At 41.9% G+C, this 25237-nt stretch overlaps 2 protein-coding genes across 2 annotated transcripts; one reads left to right on the top strand and one right to left on the bottom strand.

Moving 5' to 3' along the window:
• Positions 1-3289: 3289 nt before the first annotated feature.
• Positions 3290-6079, top strand: LOC139602733 (tubulin beta-1 chain). Its single transcript, XM_071452828.1, has 4 exons — positions 3290-3449; positions 4116-4224; positions 4499-4609; positions 4805-6079. Exons 1-4 carry the CDS (start codon positions 3393-3395, stop codon positions 5863-5865), a joined length of 1338 nt encoding a protein of 445 aa, XP_071308929.1. The 5' UTR covers positions 3290-3392; the 3' UTR covers positions 5866-6079.
• On the bottom strand, positions 6024-25237 carry BPHL (biphenyl hydrolase like). Its single transcript, XM_071452843.1, has 7 exons — positions 25064-25237; positions 22061-22164; positions 19947-20113; positions 15635-15788; positions 13198-13329; positions 9474-9597; positions 6024-6455 (listed from the first exon to the last, which is right to left on the bottom strand). The coding sequence occupies exons 1-7, from the start codon at positions 25171-25173 to the stop codon at positions 6368-6370; spliced, it is 879 nt and encodes a 292-aa protein (XP_071308944.1). The 5' UTR covers positions 25174-25237; the 3' UTR covers positions 6024-6367.

Below are 25237 nucleotides of genomic sequence, written 5' to 3' on the forward strand. Positions count from 1 at the left end.
TTCAAGCCAGGACTTTGTGGATTGCCAGGAATATTCTGGACCCAAAAAGCTCTTGAGTGTCTGTGTGGATCTCTCAGAGATGCAGTTGTGTTGCAGTCCCATTAGTAGTTAGAAGATGTAACTGCCTGCTACTGCCCAGAAACGTGGGTTATGCCTAGAGCAAGTACAAATGTATATGCCTAAGTGGTGTGAACAACAACAAAGGCTGCCTGTGATTAAGTGTTGCTGAAATATGTCAAAGGAAAATACTGATGACGGCTGGGCTATAAAGAACACAAACTCCTAAAGAATTTGGTGAAAATATCTCAGTGCCAGCACAGTCCTGAATATTTTGTGATTGCAAAAGCCACATGGAAAAACACCACACTTAATTCCCTGTGTTGCAAAGCTTAAGCCAATCTGTGCTCATGACATTTCACAGCAGCTGAGGTTTCTGCACTAGGGAAGAAAATGAGCTACAGCTGATAAAAAAGTCAATTCACTGGAGCAAACTGAGAGCTACTTTTGAAAATACAGCCAAAGCACTTTTTCAAGGTCACAACAGCCAAATTCCAGGCAAAGATATGGTAGTTCTTTAGCCACGAGTATTTCCCGCTGTTGATGGAAAAAAAAAAAAAAGAGTGAAACTGGTGACATTGTGCATTGATTTATATAGTGTTAAGCATAGCTAACCTGAGTATTATGCTAACTATTCTGATCATTCTGACTTCATTCTTGATAGTGGTAATGATTTCCCACATCAATTATTACCTCACCTTTGCAAAAATCTTCTTGTTTTGAAGGTATTGTAATTGCAATTTAATGGTATATTGTAGTGAGAAACTGAGATGAATAAACTGTCAGTCTGGTGTTGCTGATCACACAGAGCCTTCCATTCCTTTCTTTCCCTTTCATACTACCACACAATTGTGGAGGTTGGACAGAACCTCTGGGATCATTTAATCTAGTCCTTTATTTTGCCTGACAGGGTCAGCTAGAACAGGTTAATCAAGGTTGTCTCCAGTAGGGTTTTGACCATCTCCAAGCCTGGACACACCATAATCTCTCTGGGCAACCTGTACCAGAGTGAAGCGATTTTGGTTTTGTTTTTGGGGTTTTTTTATGTTCAGGTTTCTGTATTTCAGTCTGTGTCCACTGATATCATGTGTTGCTAAGACATGTCCACTGCCTCTCCTCCTGTCACTGCACACCTCTGAGAGGAGCCTGGCTCCGTCTTTTTTACTGCTTCCCATCAAGTATTTATACACACTGATAAGAATCCCCTGAGCCTTCTCTAGGAAAATTGGTCCCAGCTCTCAGCCACTGTGTGTGACAGATGCTCCACTTCGTTAACTGCCTTCCTGGCCTTTCATTGGACTCACTCCAAAATGGCCATCTCTCTCTTATATTAGGGACCCCAGAATTGGATGTAAAACTCCAGATGCATCTCACCACAGCTTATCCCTTTCCATGACCTGCTGGTAACAATCCTTCTTAAACAAGGATGCTGCTGGACAACCCTTGCTGTTAGGGCACACTGCTCAGTCATGTTCAACTTGGTGTCCACCAGGATCTCCAGGCTGTTTTTGGCCTGGAGAAAAGCTCCTTTCCATCTGGGTGGTCCCCAGCATGTACTGGTTCAGTGAGTGGGTTGTTCCTTTCCAGCTACAGGACTTTGCACTTCCCTTTGTTAAACTGCATGAGGTTCCTGTCAGCCATCCATTTCTCCAGCCTACTGTGGTCACTCTGGATTGACAGCACAATCCTCTGGTATGTCAGACCCTCCTCCCAATTTTGTATCATCAGCAGACTTGCTGAGGGTGCACTCTCTTGCCATTAAATTCACTAATGAAGTGGTTAAATGGTGTTGGCTAAGGATCAGCCACTGGAGTACAGCACCAGTGCCTGGCTTCAACATGAATTTCATGCCTCTGATGTCAAGCCCTTCAGCTTGGCAGCTCAGCCAGCTTTCACTCCATCTCACTGTCCATTTATCTAGGCCATACCTCATCAACTGGCCTACAGGGATGTCAAAGGAGACATTTCAAAAGCCTTCACAAAATAAACAATGTTAACTATGCTGAGCCTGTTGACACTTGGCAAAGTTTTAGAGCTTGCATTACCAGGCTGTCCCCTTGGTGCTTTTATGTTGTTTTTAAGGTGAATCTCTCCAGTTCCATTATGCTGAACACAAGGCACATTGTTTTGCTTCCTCCTTACCAACCTATTCCTTGCTTCACTGTGGGCTGTCATCTCCCTTCCCTGGTGCTAGTGTAAGGCTGTCCTCAACAGGGTGGCCAGATGGGTAGCAAAGCTACTTTGACTTCTGAAAAAAAATTAGAGCTGTGAATCAAGTACTATTTTACAATCAAGTTCAATAGTTTCTGCACAATCAATTATAGATCCTGCTGAAATTTGTTTCTCTCCTTGGCAGCAGTGTAGATACAGGTGTGTATCACAGTTGGTTCAATTATATTCTCCTTGTTGTCCTTGAACTGTCCCTCTTCCCTTGGTCATCCACCACGTACTTTTCTCAGGTCTTTTATTCTAGGAGAGATAAAGCAGAGATGCTACTAGCAGGATTCAGAGTTTTCCAAAATGAGGTGTGGCAGGTGTCTGGTAACAAAGAAGATAACTTCACTTTCAAAAAAGAAACATATTCCATTCCTGTGTGTGTTAAACTGCTATTGCTGCTGGCCAACTCCCAGAAAAAGCCATTCTTTAGCAGCAGCATAAAATTTTATGCTAGCCCTCTGTGTTCCTGAAATTAGAGCCTCTTGTATACACGTTTAGCAGCACTATCTAAAACAGAGTTCTGTGTTTGAAACTGGCTTCACCACTCAAGCTCTGTTCAGGCGCCCGAGCTATGGAAAATTACGTTTGTGCTTCTAACATACTGAAACATGATTAAGCAGGCCTGAGCTAGAAATACAGGCTTGAGGGTACTAACAAAACATAGCAGCATGTGCTTTGCTGCTGTGGCATAGTAGAGGCGAAGGAAGCAAGGGCACGAGTTCCAACAGGTGTGCAAAGACGAGTTAGGCGGTTTTGTTTTCTTTTTCACTTTTTCACTCCAAGATAAGCCACGTCGTATGCGATCCCGGCCTTTTCCCCGACGGCTGAAGGCGAAGTTCCCCCGGCACCCCAAGCCAGCGGCGCTCAGCATACGGAGGAGCCCGCAGCCTGCCCCTCCCAGACCGGACCCAGACCCGGACGCGGAGCCCGACCGGGGCGCGGGAGACAATGCCGGGCCCACCCTGCACCCCGCCATTCCCGCAGCACGTCACCGGCGGGGCGGAGCGCGCCGCCCGATTTAAGGGGCAGCGAGGGGCGCGGCCACCGCAGCTGCGAGTGCGGGAGCGGCGTGGAACGAGGCAGTAACAGCAGCAGGGGCAGCTTCGGACACCGGCACCATGCGTGAGATCGTGCACATCCAGGCCGGGCAGTGCGGCAACCAGATCGGCGCCAAGGTACGGACGGGTGCGGAAGCGGGGCGCTCCCACAGGTCGCGCCCCGCGGGTGGCGCTTCCCGAAACGAAATGCGACCCGGGCTTTGCTGAGGCGTCGTGGCTCCTGCCCCTGTGCCGGCCCCTGCCGCTCGGAGCTGCCGCGGGGCTGGGCGGGGCAGGGATATGCCCGCGCTGCCGTCCGGCGTGCCCGGCCTTCCCGCGGGCAGCCGCGGCCATCCCGCGCTGCCTCGCCCCTCTGCGGCCACGGCGCCGGCTGCCGAGGGAGGGAACGAGAGGTGTTCCAGTGCCACACACCCTCACCACTGAACGTGTGCGGGTGTTGCCATCTTGTAGTGGCTACAGGGTCTTAAGCCAATGCTAGACAATGGGAGGACGCCAAATTGATATAGCCAGAGATGGCTACCCTTTGGATACAAGCTACAAAGGAATTAACTTGCGCTTCAGTGCTATGGCTGCTCGTCAGCCTCCTGCTAGATCAGCTGCTGCGGCCAGTGAAGCCCTTGTGCACTGACTCACCTTCCCACCCGGCAGCTGCTCTGCCATGCGAGGGAGTGGTCAGGGCCGCGGAATGCATGGGTTGCACCGGGGGTGTGTGATTGGCACTGGCCAGCTGTTTCTACTGGCACTGGAAATGGCTAATTGCCATTTTTCAAAAATTTCCTTTAGTTCTGGGAGGTCATCAGCGATGAGCACGGCATTGATCCCACGGGCAGCTACCACGGGGACAGTGAGCTGCAGCTGGAGAGGATCAACGTCTACTACAATGAAGCTGCTGGTAAGTGCCTGCTTGCTCAGATCTCTTCAAATAAATGGGGCAGCCATGACAGTTCATTGAGGCTGGAAATATCCCTGAACAAGTGCTGTCATCTGCCAGCGACTCCTCTAAGAGACCTTTGTTCTCAGAAAGGCTCTGATAACACGGTAGTCTTGATTGTGACAGTGCCTCTCCAGAGAAATGCAGGGAGGTGGAAGGGAGCACAGCAGGGCTCCTGTGACACCGGCTGCCTGCTGCAGGGCTGTAACGCTGCTGCTGCCGGTTCCCCCCACAGGTAACAAGTATGTCCCCCGTGCCATCCTCGTGGACCTGGAACCCGGCACCATGGACTCCGTGCGCTCCGGCCCCTTTGGACAGATCTTCCGTCCCGACAACTTTGTCTTTGGTGAGTGACTGTGGCACGGAGGAGTTCCTGGAACTCCACACATAGAAAAGGCTTGGAGCGAGTATGGACGGGACCCTGGGGAGCCTGAATCCCCATAGCAGAGAGGGGAGGGGCCCAGAGGGAAGGGGCAGTGGCATCACCTGTGTCTGTCCCCGGGGCGCTGATGTGGCACGTGGCTTGTGGTCTGCCCCGCAGGTCAGAGCGGGGCTGGCAACAACTGGGCCAAGGGGCACTACACGGAAGGCGCCGAGCTAGTGGACTCTGTGCTGGACGTGGTGAGGAAGGAGTCGGAGAGCTGCGACTGCCTCCAGGGCTTCCAGCTGACCCACTCGCTGGGCGGAGGCACGGGCTCTGGCATGGGCACCCTCCTGATCAGCAAGATCCGCGAGGAGTACCCCGACCGCATCATGAACACCTTCAGCGTGATGCCCTCGCCCAAGGTGTCGGACACGGTGGTGGAGCCCTACAACGCCACCCTCTCCGTGCACCAGCTGGTGGAGAACACGGACGAGACCTACTGCATCGACAACGAGGCCCTCTATGACATTTGCTTCCGCACCCTGAAGCTGACCACTCCCACCTACGGGGACCTCAACCACCTGGTGTCGGCCACCATGAGCGGCGTGACCACCTGCCTTCGCTTCCCCGGCCAGCTGAACGCCGACCTGCGCAAGCTGGCCGTCAACATGGTGCCTTTCCCGCGGCTGCACTTCTTCATGCCGGGCTTCGCCCCGCTGACCAGCCGCGGCAGCCAGCAGTACCGCGCCCTGACGGTGCCCGAGCTGACGCAGCAGATGTTCGACTCCAAGAACATGATGGCCGCCTGCGACCCCCGCCACGGCCGCTACCTGACGGTGGCCGCCATCTTCCGGGGCCGCATGTCCATGAAGGAGGTGGACGAGCAGATGCTCAACGTGCAGAACAAGAACAGCAGCTACTTTGTGGAGTGGATCCCCAACAACGTCAAGACGGCCGTCTGCGACATCCCCCCGCGCGGCCTCAAGATGTCGGCCACCTTCATCGGCAACAGCACGGCCATCCAGGAGCTCTTCAAGAGGATCTCGGAGCAGTTCACGGCCATGTTCCGCCGCAAGGCCTTCTTGCACTGGTACACCGGCGAGGGCATGGATGAAATGGAGTTCACGGAGGCCGAGAGCAACATGAACGACCTGGTCTCCGAATACCAGCAATACCAGGATGCCACTGCTGATGAGCAGGGCGAGTTTGAGGAGGAAGGAGAGGAGGATGAGGCTTAAGCCGCCTGGTATCAAAGGAACTTCTGTAAAGCAGGCATGCATCTGAATGACTTCTGATAGTGGTGGTGAAGCATGTTTTCTAGAAACTATGTACCCAATTATCCTCTCAGCTTTTGTGACTTTGCCAGATTTCTCAATGTAACTGTTCTGAATCCTAATTCTTACAATGTTTTTTGTCCTTTAATATTAAGAGCACATAAAGGCATGTATTCAAGGTCATGGTTTCTGTCTTTCTTAACACCTCTATTGGACAAAGAACAGCTGTTCAGCCTGGGTGGCAACAAGTAAGTTTAAAGACATGTCAGAAATCTTGCATTACAATGGTATGCTCTGATTGCTGAGGCTTCTGTGTTCTTAAGACATATGCTTCTCACGCAAATATGTTTAATGTTTTTCTTACATGACTCAAACCTACCTATACCTCCCTTGCAAATGGAAATTCCAACCAAAATTCCTAAACAAGGCAAAGGCTAAGCACTTCTGACTTGTTTTACAGTTCATGTCAGCGTAGGAAATTTTCCACTTCTTTGTTGAAGTCCTTTGCAAAACGCAGGTGTAAATTATGCTTTCCTTCTGGCATCAGAAGCAACCTTAAAAGAGGAAAAAAAAACCCACTGATTATGCATTTTATTCTGTGAATATAGGTAATTAAAATGCTTGTTGCATTTTCCTTGCCCTTGGTTACCCAGTAAGGAATTGTAGTAAGTCTTATTTTAAGTACTGTCCTTATGAGTGTGGTTGGAATGTGAACCACAGTAACAGTTGGAACAGCAAGCATACTACTTGTCCCACTCTTGGGAGGATAAAATAAGCCTAAACCAATTTTTTGTGTCCTAGACCCAGTTTCTAGAAAACTTTTGGGTGATCTTCAGAGAAGATAAGTTCCAAAACCTACGTAAAATGCATCTTTGAAAAGTATGTAAAGTACGTGAGTACTTCTGCGTCTTTCAGAGAACAGTAATTGTGCCAGGCAGTGAAACATAGAGTTCTTGTCATTACCCCAACTTGGTTAGTATTTGTACTTTTGTCTAATCTTTCTGCAAAAAGACAATCCAAAACTAAAACCATTCATCCACTAAAATAAAAAGGTAAGTCTGAACTTTTCTGGCTATGCCAAAAGCTTAGAAGTAGTACCTGTGAATTAGGTTAAATTTTTATAATACAAGTATGAGTCTGACATGCCTAAAATTCTGCTTACTTTTGCTTTCTATCTGAGACAACCTTTATATACCAGGGATGAACACTTCTTTATATGGAGATGGGAAATTGTTTAAATTGTCCTGTTTTGACTCATATTAAGCAGTTCCTATAGAGCTGGAACCATTTTGACTGATACTATGTTGCCTTCCTGTCAAAGTCCCACTAGAGCAAGAGGGATCACCTCCTTTTGGTGGTGCCAAGTGCTGTTTTGTTTTGGGAAAAGAGCAGCACCATGTGAACATACCCAGCTTGTCTAGTGAATTCTGTCTGGATTTCATGAAGTCTGTTTCTTGAAAGGTAAGCAGCACACAGATACACAAACTAAAGCACTGTGCATGCAATTTCCTATTGCCATTAATGTTTCTGACTATTGTAATGCTACCGGACTCCAGCCATGCCATGCAAATTCAGAATGATGGCACACTCTTTCACCACGAGAGAAATCAGCAATGTATCTGCACTGTAATCAGAAGAAGCTTTTTCTACTTTACTACTAGGTAAAAGTCAAGGCAAGAAAAACTGATGGTAGAAGCATGTGTTACTGAAAGAATACTGAATATAAGCTTCTGTTTCTGCTTCACAATGGAAAATTGGCACCTCCAATGCAACCAGGAAAGAACAGGACCATATGCCCAAGCATTAATTTCTGGGAACACCATTAGTCTGATTTCTTTTCCGACAAGCATAAAGGGGAGCACTTTAGCACAAAGGCATGGAAAGAATCACTGTTTTACATTTTATTGGATGGCAATTTCTAACAGTGTTTTCTCTTTAACTTGTCTTGCAAAGAGAAGCTATCAGATTCTTGTCTATTTTCTTGGGATGATTTGCCTTAGTCAGCAACTGGAGTATTTTGGAGCTCAGTGAAACCAAGCAGGATGGTAAGTGTTCTGAACAGGCCATGTAGGAATGACAAATCAGCAGACATGAAATAAAACACCTGCATGAAATTGTGAGGAAGACGTCTTGTTCTCATCTTTCCTGTAGCAGAATGTATTACTATGATCAGCAGGGCTGACTTAGAGGTATCATTCATTTTTGCACTGAAATGACACCAGCAAAACAGTTCCCTACACTTTGCATTCATAAAAAAGCTTTTTTCCCCCCCTCCACTACTTCTGTTCTCTATTGCTAATCATCACAGTCTGTTATTAAGTAGTAATAGAATGCTTGCATTTGTGTGCCAATTCAGGAAGAAAATTCAGCTGGTAAAATAGCAGCTTTTTATAGGAAGCCTTACTGGAATTTTCACGTTGTGCTGGTTTTTGGCTGGAATACAGTAAATTTTCTTCACAGTACCTGCTATGGGGCTGTTTTAGATTTGTGCTGGAAACAGTGTTGATAACACAGAGATGTTTCTATTATTGCTGAGCAGGGCTCGGACAGCATCAAGGCCTTCTTGTACTGCCCCACTAGGGAGGAGACTGGGGGTGCACAAGGAGTTGGGAGTGGACAGAGCTGGGACAGCTGACCCCAACTGACCAAAGGAATATTCCATGCCTATGGCATCGTGCTGAGCATACAGAGCTGGGGAAAGAAGGAAGGGGGATGTTTGGAAAGACGATGTTTGTCTTCCCAAGAAACTGCTATGTGTGATGGAGCCTGGCTTTCCTGGGGATGGCTGAACACCAGCCTGCCTGTGGGAGGAGTGAGTTAAGTCCTTGTTTTACTTTGCTGGCATGTGTGGCTTTTGCTTTAACTATTAATCTGTCTTTATCTCAACACATGAGGTTTTTTTTTTTTTCCATTTTTACTCATCTGCTTCTGTTCCTGATCCCATGAGTGAGGGAGTGAGTAGTACTGAGTTTAACCATCTGAGGTTAAACCACAACACACATGAAGCAGATTTTTCTTGTTTATATAGTAATGTTTCTGAGCACATTTGTACATTTTTTTTCCTCATTCTGCTTTTCTTAAAAACATAGAAAATTCATGGGACAGGTGGAAACAGAACCTCTGAGGTTGTTCACATTATTAGGGCAGAGCAAACAGAAGTGAACTGTTTCTTTCTCTAATAACTGGGAATCTCTCTTCATTCATAGCATCTAAATTCCTTCTTCTGCTGAATAGGACAGAAATGAGGTCTCCTATAGCAAAAGGAATGCAATGGTCATAACAACAACTTTGCTTGCTTTGATAAAGCTTAGGGAGTAGTAGTTTGTGTAGTGGAAAGAAGAAAAGGAACTTGGTTTCACTCAGAGGGCTTTAGGAAGGAGCTTATTAAAATACTGTACTTTTTATATTGCAAGGAAAGTCCAGCTACCCAATTTGCATTGTAACTTGCTAGGGAAGTTTAGAATAGCTCTCTGTGTGGCAGAGAGAACCTGTCCAAATACTTTTTTTTAAACAGTGAGTTTGAACTACATTTCTTCAATGAGGGTTTATAAAAATTCCATCATTTAACTTACCGAGAGCCTTTGATGTGCTTATGAATGTATTCTGCATGAGCTTGTGGGACCAAAGGGTCTTTCTCACCATGAATTATAAATGTGGGACATTTAATATCTGGCAGCAACTGTTGGCAGATATTACCTAGGGAGAAAACAAATGAAGGTCACACTTTGGTTTAAAATTGTATGAAAGATGAAACTGCTTCCATAAAGGGCTCTGAACTCCATTGGGCTCTAGATATTGCCTCTCCTTGTGGATTGTGTGTGATTAATCTACAGAACTATGTAAGCAGGACTATAATTAATATTTCTTTCTCCAAAATCTTACTTCACTGCAATTTGCTCTATTAATGGATACTAGCACAAAAGGATACAGAGAATGAAGTACTTCTGTTCCCTATTTCCTCCAGGCTCCCTTTGACTCTTCAAAGCCAATACATGAATCTCATTCCCAGCTTTGTTCTTTTCAGCCTTAGAGTTTTATGGCCCCCACCTTAACCTTCATTTTGATACAGCAGTTGTCAAGTTACAAGATTTGCTACTTTTTTGGAACAAATTAACTTAGGCTGTACTCATATCTGTTGCACCTCCCAGGCTCATTGCAGTCTGCAATGTTCTAATGGACTGATCCCAGCTGGATGCCAAGCAACTACCTGAGCCTCCCCATCACTCCCTCCACAAGTGGACAGGGGAGAGAAAACGGAATAACAAGTTCCCAAGCTGAGATAAGGACTAGGAGAGAGCACCCACTGAATACCATCGTGGGCAAAACAGCTCAGGGATATTAACTGAATTTATTACTAACAAAATCTAAGCAGGATCATGAGAAGTAAAATAAATCTTAGAAGCTTCTTCCTGGCTCTCTGTGGTGCAGGGAGATGGGGAGTGGGGGTTGAGGTCAGTTCATGACAGGTTGTTCCTGCTGCTGCTCAGGAAGTCCTTCCACTGCTCCAGTGTGGGGTCCCTCCCACAGGAGACAGCTCTCCATGAACTTCAACATGAATCCATTCCACAAACAGTGGTTCCCCACAAATTGCTGCAAGGTGAGTCATCTTTCCACAGGGTGCAGTCCTTTAGGCACAGCCTGCTCCAGCCTAAGTCCCCCACTGGGTCACAAGTCCTACCAGGAAACCTGCTCCAGTGTGGGCTCCTCTCTCCATGGGTCTGCAGGTCCCAGCAGGAGCCTGCTCCAGCATGGATTTCCCACAGGTACACAGCCCTCTCTTGGGCATCCACCTGCTCTGGTGTGAGCTCTTCCAAGAGCTGCAGGTGGATCCCTACATCCCTGTGGACCTCCATGGCTGCAAGGGCACAGCTGCCTCACCAGGGTCTGCACCATGGGCTGCAGGGAAATCTCAGGTCCTGGAGCACCTCCTTCCCTTCCTTCTTCACTGAGCTTGGTGGCTGCATAGTTGTTCCTCTCACTTATTCTCACCCTGCTCTTCTCTGGCTGCAGTAACATCTGTACAGTAACTTTTCTTTCCTTCTTAAGTTGGTTTTCACAGAGCTGTCACTGCCATCACGCCTTGGCCAGTGGTATGTCCATCTTGGAGCAGGCTGGCATTGGCTCTGCCAGACACAGAGGAAGCTTCTAGGCACCCTGCAACCCCCCTGGTACCAAAACCTGGCCATGCAAACCCAGCACAACTGCATAACCATTTGATATGAATTGTACTAAAGCTATTCAGAAGTTATTTTTCCCACCCATTCATAATTTTGTTTTCTAGTCATTAATCTCATTAGAAGGAATTTTAATGGTTTTACTCATATACTTTTCTCCCCTTTTTTCCCTCATTTCTTAGTAACCTGGTTTCCAAACTCACTGCCTAACTTCCCACATTCTTGCAAGGCAATCTTTGGGCAAAACATCCTTGATGGGCCTTATTTTCTGTTTTTCTTTGGGATAACTTTGTCTATTTGCAATTGTCACCTTGCAGCTACCAACAGCTGCAAGATTAATGCTCATACATGCACATTTTCCTTAGCTCTAAAGTCAGAGGCTGTCTTACAGTTTTTCCAATTATTTGGTTATTTATGCAGCCTTTGCTTGGAATTCTACTGGTTAAATATTTTCATTTAGAATATTTTACCCATAGTCCTCTAATACCTGCAGAAATGTTGACTATTTTTCAGAACAAGCTCCAGGTAAATTTAGGTTATTTATCTAGGAACATAGCTGGCAGTCAAACTATTATTTCCTTGTTTTCAGTCCTAAAACTGTATTGTACGAAAACAATTAAATTATATTTACTCTAAAAGCATGGAACAGCAAGAAGAATCTTGGCTGTTGCAACTTTATGCAACTTACTCAGTTTCATTAATTGTTAGCTCCCTCTAAAAGTTCATTTCTTATGGTATTTTACACTAAGAGCTGTCTCATTCAGGGAAAACAGTCTAATTTTAAAAAAGCTTGAGGTTTTGGCCAACATTGGGTTTGCTGTCCTCCCTTTATCTCTGATGGGTTTTATTAACACCTTTTCTTATATCTGCTGTATCTCTGCCTTAGTTACAGTGTTTTAAGTTTAATTGCAAGGTGGCATGTCTGTAATCTAAGTTGGCAAACTGTTTTTCCCCTGGAAAAAATCCTGCAGTCTGATAGCTGCTCATCTCTTGAAGCAAACATTAGGCTTTTCCCAATATCTGACCCAGTTTCAGCATCTAGATAATTCAGCTCCTGTTACATGTTTCTTGGTGGCTTCTTTATCACAGTCACTTTATCTCAGTGTCTGAGGCATGTGCAGGCAGTGAAGGGATGTCACAGCCACAGATTCACCAGCCTGGGATTTGCACTTCAGAAAAAAATAGTTTTAAGGAGATTCCAGAAAAGCTAAAATAAAATTGGAGCATAATTTGTTACATCACATTACTAGGAAAAGTCCTAGTCCTGTGTTGATCCTATACACAAATTTATGGAAAAAATATGACATGAAGGAATATTTTCCCTGTAGTACCTGCTGCCTGTTAATGTACATTACCTTCTGTCTTTCATTATCAGAGCTACAGAAAAATGTGTATATGAGTTACAAACTCCTTTTTTTTAATACATTATGAATTACTGCTTTAGGCAAATTAAAAGCAAATTCACTCTGAATCAAAATAAAACTGCAGATTATTATTCATAATATCCTTGGCTGAAAAGGTCTATAAAGAGTAATTGCAGAAATCTTCAGGGATAAAAAGTTATATTGTGTAGTTTTGTTTTTGTTTTATTTTTAAACACCTGAGCTGCTTCAATAGTGTTTTTAAATGTGCTTTTTAAATTCTGACTTATCAAAATCTGAAGTCCCTTCTTTTTTAACTCACATGCTACAAGGTTTAAAAGAGTTCTTTAGCTCTGTTTCACAAAAAGTGAAAAGAGCATGCCTTAATTTTGGTCTTAACTATGTCACCAAGAGATAATCCTTTGACACAGAGACAGAAGAGGAGAGAAAGATTCTGCCTGAGCAGAATCCTTCCTATTTAGTCTGCACAAAAGCAATGACTTAATAGTGCAGTTTTGTGGTGGAACAAGAGGAGAACCTCAGCAGCTAATGTTTTCCAGAAATGTTTTCCTTTGTACCTTTCTGGTTCTGTGAACCATCTACAGAGTAATTGTGTTATTCCTGAGTGTGAGTCAGACCCTGCCTTTAATGCCATATGCAGAGTCCTCCTTTTACTGGCTGCTAGAAGTACTGTTAGATTTTTTTTATCCAGAACTGCCTGCTACTCTAATTGCTTCAGTTCAATATTGTGAAAGCCTTACCATCTGAATTTTCAGCAAAGTGTGATATTCCATCTACCCAAGCTGCACAGGTTTCTGCAAAGTATTTATGTCCATACAGCTCTTCCAGTGGTTTCCTGACCTTTTCGCTCCATTTTGAAACATCTCGGATGCCTGCACAAAAGACAGTTGAAATATGTTATGTCCTTTCCAGCAAAAAGGTACAAACCACACCTAATATGGGGAAGTTCTCAAACCAGACTGCAAATATGTATTTCAAACTTGAAACTGCAATGAATATTTCAAATAATTAATAGTATGGAAAGAGTGTAAAAAAAAAAAAAGACAGTTGTACAACCTCTGCTGTGGTCTTCTCAGTTGTAGAGGAACATCTTGTTATTATTTTCCTTGTCACAAGGAAAACCAGAAAAAACAAAATATTCAAAGGACTCAGTCCTAAAACTTCTGATGGTTCTTTCTGGAAGGCTTTCACAAGAGAAGTTCAAGGGCTACCTTGTGTATAAAAACAGGACTGTTTCATAACAGTGTTATAGACCTGGCAGTTCTTTTTCATATCCTCCAGCCTTTTGCATCAACTCATGGGTGGAAGTTCTTCCATGGCTCCTACCAACTCTCAGAGGAAGGAAGCTCTTACTAAGGCATTCCAGTAAGCTGACATCATGGTAGATTTGCCATAGTTTTAGACAAAAACAAGTGACTCAGTAGAGATCTGTGACTCATGGCAGGCTGGCTAAAACTGTACAGATAATCTGACATTTTAGCTATTTATTTATCAGATTTTTCTATTTTTTTCCTCTAAAATTTTTGGTACTGCTCACAAACTAGGTATTCAAAAGGGTTCTTTTCACTAAACTACATTCCAGCTGTACAGCTTTGTACTGACAAAATCTGAAACAAGGTTGGCACAGCAGAGAACAGCACAGTACTGAATCATCAAACTGCAAAGTATGCCACTAGCAAAGGTTTTAATTGGTTTCAAAGGGGAATTAAGGGAAGAAAGGAATTTGGTGTTAATTAACAAAGAGAACCTGTCCATCCAAATGACAAAGGTAGCAGTGACTGAGAGTATTTTATAACAGCATCTGATTGGAAATGAGTCTGCTCACTCCAGGCTAGGTGCTACTGAACAATGGTTTCCCATATAGAATCTACTGTTTTATCCTTGTGGCTGGCATTAATTTAAAAAGAGAAGGGAGAAGCCAATGTTGAAAGGACACGGATACCAAATCAACACCTTTCTTTCATGCCAAACCCTCCAATGCAGCTGACATACACTGATGAGCCAGTTGTAGAAGACTTGTGCTGCTACTTTCTGAGCTCTATCAGCCAGGGAGAGATGTTGAAAGCAACAATTTACAAAGGACAAAGGCCAATATTGCAGTGGGTGCTCTATGTAAATAGGGTGCTTTTTGTTGTTGTTTTTGGGGTTTTTTTAAATTTTTCTTTTACATTTTAGTCTGTTGTGTAGGGAGGAGATGTGCATTTCAACAAAAAAATCATAACTATAAAAACATGTAAAGAAATAAAGCATTTTACAGAGCTAAAAAGCATTTTGCTTTCTGAACTAAAATATATTACTACTGCTACTACCACTTTTAGTTTTAGTATAGGTGAGGTAAATACAGATGTGCAATACATACACTTGTAATTTTGCTGAAGCAAGAGAGATTTAACAGCTGGTATAAATCAAGCTCCAGTCACTAAAATGAAATTATACTGGGTTACATTTGTTGAGAGCTGACATGGTTAACTCTTTTCATTTCTATGTTCAACAGGAAATATGGCCCCTTTCTGAGTTCGCCAACCATTCCTTCCTAATTTTCTTTCTAGTGAGCAGTGATCTCAGATTCTATTTCACATGAGTGGAATAAGGATCAGAAGTCCCCTATTTCTTTACTTTGCAAAGGTTTTCTAATGATAATAATTAACCCTGAAGGAATGCAAATGGTAAAGACACCTTGAGACATTTACTTGAATGATTCATTTGTTTCCTGAACTTAAAAGGTAAGTTATGAACTTATTTTCTTACTCCCTATGTTATATAGCCCCTAGAGGCAAAAGCTGTAATGAGCTAGCCCAGTAATTATCTCTGGACCTGGTTTTAAAAAGGTTGTGCAAGATGTGAGATAAAAAATTTGATAGCATTATTTGGAATGTATTTTTAGAAATTTATTACAACAACAAAATTTTGACTTTCTGACAACTGCTGATAAGCTATTGTAACTTCTGCTTTTCATCAGGCTAAGTTGGCAAGGGCTTGTTAAAAAATCTATTACATTACCCTTAGAGTAATTGTTAGAGAGTTTCTCACCATAACTTTATCCCTATACCTCACAATGCAGTGAATTTCATGTCATGTCTCTTTAGGTTTGTTGTGTCCTTAGCTTTGTTTCCACTTAGCTGTCACATGACTAAGATCCTTGGGTCAAGTAGAAAGTAAATTAATTCATTTACATACCATTGTAAATTCTCACATCCTCTTGAGTAACGCTGGCATTTGCTCCCCAGACAACCAACTTGTGGATAAGATTTGGGTACTTTGCAGCAGCAATGAGAGCTGTAATTCCACCATCACTCCACCCCAGCAAGGAAAACTTCTTAAACTTCAGTGCCTTGATTCATACAAGAAAGTTATATGCAAATCATCAGCTGGCTTTACAGCCAAATGCCAAATATTTCTTGAAAATGAACTGCAACGTTTTAGGCACAACACTACGTAGTTGAACTATAGTTAGCTTTTATAATTAGAAAACATAGTTTTCTTGCTATACATAAAAATACTTTTAAAAAGTCAAATTTAGAAAACAAGAAATTATACCTGCCATTGTCAATTTCCTATAACTCTTTAATGAAACAGGCAGTAGTCCTATGAGATTCTTGCTGTGTTTTAAAAAGCCCTCCAAAAAAAAAAAAAAAAAAGCTGATTTAAAATGGAGAGTAAAGACCTTTTCAGAGAACCTGATGATTTGAAGAATCCATGAATTCTCTTGGTGTAAAAGTTGGCAAAGACTATCACAGTGTGGATGGTAAGATTAAGCTAAACTTAAGAAAAAGTGTAAGATTTGAAAAATGGAAGCCAGTGATCTGGTTTATTGATGCTATCTGAGCTTAAAAAAAACCTGCTTTTTGGTAACAACCAAAAAAATGCTTAAAGTATTTTCTAAAGGATTGTATCAAATTTTAGTTGCTTTTTCAAATTTTCTGAAGTTTGTATGTTTAAAATCTTACTTCACAGTCAGTTGCAATTTGAAACATTAATATCTAAATTCCTCTTTCTTCAAAAGGAATGTTGAGGGCAAAAAAATATGACAACCCAGACCTTAATTCATTCTGATGAGTGACAGAACCCAAGGGAATGACATGGGAAGAGTTGGGGGATGTTTAGGTTGGATATCAGGAAAAGGTTTTTCACCCAGAGGGTGGCTGGGCACTGGAACAGGCTCCCCAGGGAAGTGGTCACAGCCCCAAGCCTGACAGAGTACAAGAAGCATTAGGACAATGCTCTCAGGCACATGGTGTGACTCTTGGGGTGTCCTGCACAGGGCCAGGAGTTGGACTCGATGATCCTGATGGGTCCCTTCCAACTCCAGTTCTGTGATTCTATGATAATGCTTTCTACTAGAATTTGAAAACCTTGTTTCCTCATAATCACTATAGGTCATAGGGAGTATTGATAGTCACAGGTGAGAGAATTTTGTGTGTGTTATGTTCAGTGGAGAAAGAGTGGGGAAGGTAAAGGCACTTATCTGAAGGTTGTAGAGGGATGATGGTGAACCAATGGTTTTGCATATAGGAACTGTGGTTTGTGAACTCATTCACAAGAAAATATATTCTGCAGTGTTTTTTGCTTTTGTTCTGCAGAAATTACAACCTTTTAGATGTAATTAAGGATTATGTTGTACTTTTGGAGGATAAAAGAGCAATGTTGAATGAGTTGCTTAGTTGAATGAATTGCTTTGGTGCTTGGTGATGTCAGAAGTCCAGGCCCGCTTTGTTGTGACAGAAGAAAGTAAAAATGCAGGCAATGAGAGAAGCAACTACAGAGGGAGAAAAAGAAGTTTCTACTTTGCTTGTAAACTTAATGCTCAAGTGAGTCACAACTTTACTAATCAACACAGTATTTAGCAGACTTCTATCCCTATAAGGCTTTGATGGTTTCGGCTTTATCCTCATTATTCTGCTCACTGTAGTTTTCACCAATTTAGATTTCACTCTGCAAAACTGTAATTACTAAACAGAAAATAAATAAGGTAGAGGAAAGAAAGGAACATGTAAAGTGAGAGATCATAGCAAGAAAAGAGAACTTTGAATTTTTGTAGTTGATCAGAAGTTGGCCCTGGTCTGATGAAGAAGTAGTTCATCTTAGTCCAACTTTGCCTATTGTGCTGCTCAAGGGCTCCTGGTGTCTTGGCAGATTTTGGGGGTTGGCAGCAGTGCTTGTAAAGGTTAAATTTTGGTGTTGCTCCTGTTCCTGTACTGCCAATAGCAAATGATGGAGCTCAAAGCTGGCTGATGGATGGAATAGCTGATTAAATTTTTGTTCTTCATGCCAGGTTATTTGAGATCTATTTGCCTCCAGTATTTCTCATGTTTACTAGGCTTTATCTTGATGCATTCTTTGGGGTATCTCAGGATGCCTTTCCAGCAGGAGGAATTTAATTTATCCTTTGCAGCCTTCAGAAAAACAATGTGATGTAACAGATGTGCTGGATAAGGTGTTAATTTTGCTTGCTTTAATTTTTAACTATTTACAGTACAGGTCACTAATATAACATGGGCAATCACCTGAAAGCTGATTGCACAGCACAGTTTTGTGGGTGATTTTGTGCTGCCTTTACTCAGTGAGTGAAAAAAATTTCTTTTGAAGTCACCTCCTCCATCCAGGCCTATGTGAAATGGAATCCAATGACCACATACAACAGTGAGCTGCAATACAACATCGCTCTGCACTGCATGTGCGTTTTCACTGCACCACAGGGAGTGTAGCACAAGCAAAAGTTGCAGTTGATCTACAAAAACATACAAAAGCCCAAGGCCATCCTTTTGCTAGGACAGTGGCTCTGAAGAAAAGAACTTCTTAAATATCAACACTAATTATTTCCCTAATGATTGTTTTAATGCTATTGACTTTGCTAGCATTAGACATTGGGGTGGAGGGCAGCAAAGTGGGCTCAGGTGCATTATGCACCTTTTATTTCAAGTAAACTCCTTCACAGAACACAAATGGAGATACAGAACAGAGCCTTCTGCATAGAGGTCTTAAATACCCTGCATAATTTCAGCTTTTGTTATTTCACAGAAATCTTGCATCACTCACAGTTCCAGCAGAGACACCAGAATCTGAAGGAGACTAGAAAAAAGGTTCTGAAAGCTCACCCATATGGATGTGTTTTTTGGCTGGATGATGTATATAAACCATTATATTCTGGAAATCATAGTTGGAATGATTCCTTGGGATTTGTGCTCTCCTTAATAATATCCTAAAATAGCAGCTAGTCTCCCACACTTGGAAACACTTTAGTAACTTGTTATTATATGCTTATATTGAGAAACATCTTCAAAAAAACAGGATGCTATGCCTCATTTGCTTTGGCAGCTCTAGAGACTGGTAAGCTCCTGTTCTGTTTGGCTGGAAGCTACATGGTTACATTCCCTTTAGGGAAAGCTCTGTTTAATATTTTGCATTTATAAGTATTTGATCAGACACAAGAAAGGGGGACAACCATTTAGACTGCAAGTTTGTCACCTATTCATGGCGCAGCATCTTTATTTTCTTTGCTAGTGTAGCAGAAGAAATTGAAGATTTACAGTACAGAGAGATAGCTTTTATGGTTAGAGGGCAAATCTGTGTCTTAATCCCTATTCTGCTGTCAGACTTACTTTGTTTCACTATGCAGAATCCACCTGGAAGGCCACATTTCCAGTTTCAGATGGGTTTTCAGAAAGGTTATAGTTTATTATAGAAATACAGTTGGACTGACTGTCAGAATCTTGCCTCATATTTTTGGAATTTTAATGTTTTGCCAACTTTCTTAACATGACCAAAGAGACTGTATATCTTAATATAAAAATGCCAGAATATTAGCTAAAGCTAAACCAGAAAATAGCGTCAGCAGTTATAGGACAGAATAAAAGAGAAACACAGAAACTCAGATTTGAATAAAAAATCTGAAGGATTTTTCAAGAAGGAGAAATAATAACAGCTTTAGGCCAGATTCTTTATAATCACAATAGCTGTATTAATTAGTAAGATTTTATATGGTCACAGGAAGCCTTTGATTTCCCACAAAAATTACTTCAGTAATATGCTGTAAAATGCAAAGCATCAAGTTAATTTTTAGAATCAAATGTTGCTTAAAATGGGCTGCTCAAGGCAAAATGCCAAGATTGTCTTTGATAGAAAATTTTCTAAGAGCCCTTCAGTATGATAATCCCTTCAATTAAATTACTTTGCATAGATTTTGTTTCTTATACACACATTTAACTAAACTTATATGGTTCTTGGCTGCAAACCTCTTAGGGCAGGGTCTTAGAATAAAAGCATATTGCTCTATATTAATTCTTACTGCTGAACCTCTATGCATCTTGCAGAATAGGTGGAAGAAGAAAATATTTTCTGGAATACTGTGTATATGCTCACTTTTAAGCCTTCATTTGTATGGTCTTTCATAATTTGCTGTCTGCCGGAAACAACATTCCTCCTTCTCAAAATTTAAGGAAAACAACTTAAAAAAAAAAAAGAAATAATAAAAATCTCATAATAGATTTACCTGCATAAGATCCACAGCATCTTTTGCATCCCTCTCAAAGAAATCTGGAGGAAAGTCTCGAGATGGAGGAATGGACTTTCCATAACCCCGAGGATCCCAAGCAACAACTGTGAAAAGTTGCTTATTCATAGACTTAAGCTGCGGTCCAAAATCCGTTTGACCACTCCCTGAAACATTACAATTTTTCAATTTTATTAACCACCATACTGCAAACATAGTATACGTACTCTAAAGGGAAACTGGGGAAATCTTGTAACTTTATTCCAAAGAAGAGGTTATCCAACAAGTGAAGTACTCTTTAATTGTAACTATTCATTGCCACTCTTAGACAGGAAGTGCCACAACTAAAATCTTTAGAAGTATCTGCAGTATGTTCAGAGCAAACCCTTTCTGGTAGGTATGAAAGGTTATCAAGAACAGCATTCTCACATATGATTAAATACAGTATCTTAAACTGAGGTACCTGAGTGGGGATTCATATTTGACAGATTTAAATGTGGGCATTAAATTGCCCATATTACCTGGGCAATACAGGTGAAACTGAGAGAGCAGGAATATTTTGCTACAAATTTGTAAGTGAAAAGCACTGTGCCAGACAGTTATGATTTGATAAATCATCTCTATTGGTGCTTAAAGCTGACCTTTAAATACTTTGTTGCCTGAGGAGACTGTGGTGACACAGAAGCATAGAATTATATAATTTTATTTTTCTATTATGTAAAAATACAGCCTTTTTTCTGATGCAGAACCATTTCTTTTATTAATTACTCAGACCTTCAAAGGGTTTAAACATGAAGTACTCCTGTCTATTGCACGAAGCTATCTATGAATGAAGGTAACCTAGCATGAAGGTAAGACTTGTTTCTGCTGTGGTCATGTGGTAATAGTATCAAATACTATTTGATTAAAACTTGTTCAAATTTAATGTGCTGAAATACAAAATTTGCTATCCATTGCTATATTAAAAAGGCCATTTAAAGGCATTTAAGAGGTTTTTTCTGTTTAGTTGGAGAAATCTGTCCTCAGATACCACCAACGGGTCTAAGTTATAAAAGAGGCTTTATACAGCCTGCTATGATGATAGCAATGTATGTATAAAAATAATAATAAATAATCTTCAATAATGATAATATTGCTCACAACTGAAGAAATACATTATCTCTGTTTAAAGAGTTTGCATTGGCTAGTTTTGCTAGTTTAAAAGCTGTTTAAAATCAATAGACTGGTACATATGACTGCTTGAAGGATTACTAGTATTAATTTTTTTCCAGTCTCCCCTTGAGAATTTTTTGAAAGAAAGAACAACTCTATGAAGACTTGAAAACATTGCTGCCAAGAACAAACTTTTCCTGCTCTTCAGTTCTTGACATTTTATCATCTTATCCAGCAATTCAATTAAGTATTTGCCCAACTCTGAGCACAGTAACAGTCCTACTGACAGCCTGCCATGAACTGTTGGTAAGTCTGATGGATTCTTTAGAACTGCAAGAACCCAGAAAAAATAGGCTGTGTTAATTTTAAAAGGTTGTTATCAAAAACAGTGTTTTCAATGGACAGACACCACTTAACTAGCAGAACCTGTTGTCCATCTCAAAAAACCACTGAGAATCTTAATGATGTTGCCCTGAATAAACAAAATGTGAAAATACATCTTTAAGCAAAAAATGAATTTTAACAGTGAATTTTTCACAATAAACTGTAAGGCTTACATTATGTCTATAAATTCATTTGGAATCCATCCAGCTTCTAAAGAAGAATGCATAATTCACTCTGTGTAACAAATATAGCTGACCTGATTTTTTCTCCCCCTTCTGCTATTTTCCACCTTGTGTAGCTATTTGCCACCTGTCCTGGACACCACCTTTGCACAGTTAAAACCAAAAGTGCAGGTGACCACTAGGTAAGTCAAGACATTGTATAAAAGGTACCCAGTAAGGTAAATTAAACCTTCTAAAAATTGATGGGAACCACTCTGCATTTTCCCTTCTGTTTTAAGTGTAGCAATTTTTTTTTTAAATAATGAATACATTACAAAATAGTTTTGTGCATTCTTGCTGGAGACCAAATGGATAAAGAAGTGGTTGCTCTACAAAGACAAGATAAAATCTCCAAACCTAGCATTCCTGGAAGCAGAAGAACTGCATGGCTTCCTTCTCCTGTTTGCTGATAATGCAGGTGGACTCCATTCACTTGGATTTTGGCAGATGTTATTGAAGTACTAAGGACAGGGAGAGAAATAGGAAAAGATTCAGAGAGTTAATTTTAATTACTACCTGGTCACTCCAGGAATACAGAATAATTACTTTTCCTAGATATTAATGACAGCACTGTGAGATTTCAATGGGTTGCTTGCCTTTCATGGGTGCATAGAAGATTTAAAAAAGCTTCTCAGGAGCAGAGAATTATTCAGTTGTGACCACTGTGATTCATACCTAGGCTAAAGGCTTAATATACTTAATATACCTAGGTATATTCATACCTAGGCTAAAGGCTTGGGGGTGGGAAAACAGTCTTGATGGTGAAACCAGGAAATTATAAAGGCAGCTTTACATGGCTACAGAAACATTGAAATAAATACATTAGAGAGGAGAAACCTCATTCTGTCACAGCATAACTTTCAACATGGCTGATGTTCACCTTGCTAAACTGAGCCTCTTCATCTGCCAGAGAAACCACAATCTATTGTTGCTGTTCCTTATGCACCACAGGGTCTGCAGTGAAAACCACTTTGCATTGAGATGAGAGCAGAGAAGAAGAATGTGATAATAATATTTCTGTCAGTGTAATCTCACCAGGATATAACACTTAATCGGAAAATACCACATGGGCAATAAATCCACCCACTAAAAATCACCACAGAAACCGACTGCACAGGCCATCTCTCAGCCCCAACACTTAAACCCCTACACTAATCTTGAGTACAAAGCAGGACATATCTGTAAATGCAAATAAGTGACCCAAGAAACCATGTCCAGATACAAATCCCTAGCGAGAAGCAGAAGCAGCACAGATTCAAAGTATCTTCTTAATAAACTATTACATCTGTTCTCCCAGGCAAATTTGTTGCCCTAATGGTTGCATAACATCTTTTCAACAGCCTAATTCATTTTATTTAAAGCTAATATGATAAAAATCTTGCAATTTGGTTACCTATTGAGTAGCCATAATTTTACCTAGATTAAATATTCATGTCCCGTGAGTTCAATCACTGTGAATTTCATGTGCACAGAGACATGTTGTTTTCCAATCTTAGATATAGTAACAATCTCTATTCCTTGATATGCACTGGGAAATTCATTAACAATTTAATTTTTATATATAAAGTCTGAACTACTTACAGTACGTATAGAGTTGAAAGTGGTGGATTACAGGTAAAAACAATCCTGCTAATTTAGACCCTTTTTAGAAGAAAAATGAACAATAGCTTGCAAACTCATGTTCCCAATACATAGGTGGCAGTTAAACCACAGAACCTCTTCAACACAAAGCCAATTTTGATTTTACATAAAACTTCGGTCTGTGTAACCCATCATGCCACATGCCTCAATAAAAGCTGTGACTGTGCAGAATAGTATCAGCTCCTTATGTGCAGATCCAATTTGACAACTGGAGTACAAATGCAGATCTGTGGCAAGAGTACAGCACAAAGAAATTCATTGTGTAATTATGACTTTGTGAGTTTTGCTGAATGGCTATGCTAATGTGATCTAAATGATAGTTTGCCTGTAATGCTAAACGTCCTTATAGTCCATGTATCACATTTGATGTGGTTTATACACCTCACAATTCAAATTTTGCATGTAGCACTCATACGGCTGCCTTAGCCCCTTTTTGAATACTGACTTTCACTTTTTTCTTTATATGTTTTTTCTTTTTATTTTTCATATGCTATCTTTTAGTTTGTCATTAATTTTAACAGGTATTTTATCATAGTTCTTGCCACAGTATAGCAGCACATTGTTCTCATAAAATTTTAATAATTATGTGTTGGGGTTTTTTGTGTATGATTAATAATTGCCAAACCACTTTCTGTTCCTAACAAAACAGAAATAATCAACATCTTGTTACCTTTTTAAAAACAGGTTAGCAACATACAGTTTAAAAGACAGAGTTATATATTCTGCTTTCCTGATTCCAATTTTTTTTTCACATGGTTCTATGCTTTTAGGATTAATTATTAACATCAGGGCCTTGAGAATTTTGCTGAGTCTGTGATGCTTTTCCATTCTTGGATTATGCCTCGGTGTGAAGTCCACTGAAATCCAGGAGTTTACATAGAGGGTATTTTCAACACTTTTAGGACTGACAACAAATGAGTTGGGTATTTTATGCTCAGAGAAATTGTATTGGAACTGGCAACACCTAAGGTGTACTTAGTCCTCCCAATACCAAATTTCTGTGAGTTTGAAATCACTTCATCAGTTTGCTTGTCAGCAGGATGACTTCACTTCTGATAAGTTTTTGTAAAGAATGGGTTTTTTGTTGGCTGACAGAATTAGAAACTCTGGTAAAACAAAACAAAAAAACCCACCCTGCTATTTCGAATCGGTAATGTTAAGGTGCATAACTCTTTGAGGAGCACTGGATACATACTGCCTATGTTTACCAAGGCAGCACAGATGTAGAGTGGGCAGATCTTGTGCTTCACCTCGTACTCTGCAGGAGCGCAGCTTAATCTGGGAACTACCCCTGTTTCAGCTGTGCTACAATACGACCTGCTCTGTATCTGTGCAAGGGAAAAAATTATGGCACTATGTCAGCTTTCCTCTGCGGAATAAGCAGCCTGATATAGATTAGATACATGCGTTCTCTTGGCGACCTCCAGGGAGCCCCTTACCAGCAGCAGGTGGCCGAGGGGAGGCGGTCAGCGGCACGTCCTGCCCTGCCGGGACCTGATACGGATCCTTGGGGCGCATTGAAAGCAAGAGCAGGCTGCTCAGAACACTGCCCGAGTCCCCGCTTTGTCACCTTGTCACCCTCCCGATCCGATGCGCCACCCCCTCTGCTAACACGCTTCGTCCATCCCGCCGCCTGTCTGACAAACACCCCCTTCCCCAAGCCGCGGGAAGGGAGGAGGGAGCTGGGGAAAGGGAGCAGGAGGCGGCTGTGGATTTTACCCGTAGCAGGCGGCCGGTCCCCGGGCCGTGAGCGGCGCTGCCCGGGCGGGCGGCTGCAACTGCAGCAGCGCCAGAGCCCGGAGGGCCCGGCCCGCGCTCCGGCAAAACATTGCGCCCAGCCAGGCCGGTCTGGCGGGGAGGGTAGGAGAAGGCGGGCCGGCCCCGCGGGGAGGG

Source organism: Agelaius tricolor, unplaced genomic scaffold, assembly GCF_023055355.1.
Source record: "Agelaius tricolor isolate 1412-34295 unplaced genomic scaffold, bAgeTri1.0.p SCAF_2, whole genome shotgun sequence".
Lineage (NCBI taxonomy): Eukaryota > Metazoa > Chordata > Aves > Passeriformes > Icteridae > Agelaius > Agelaius tricolor.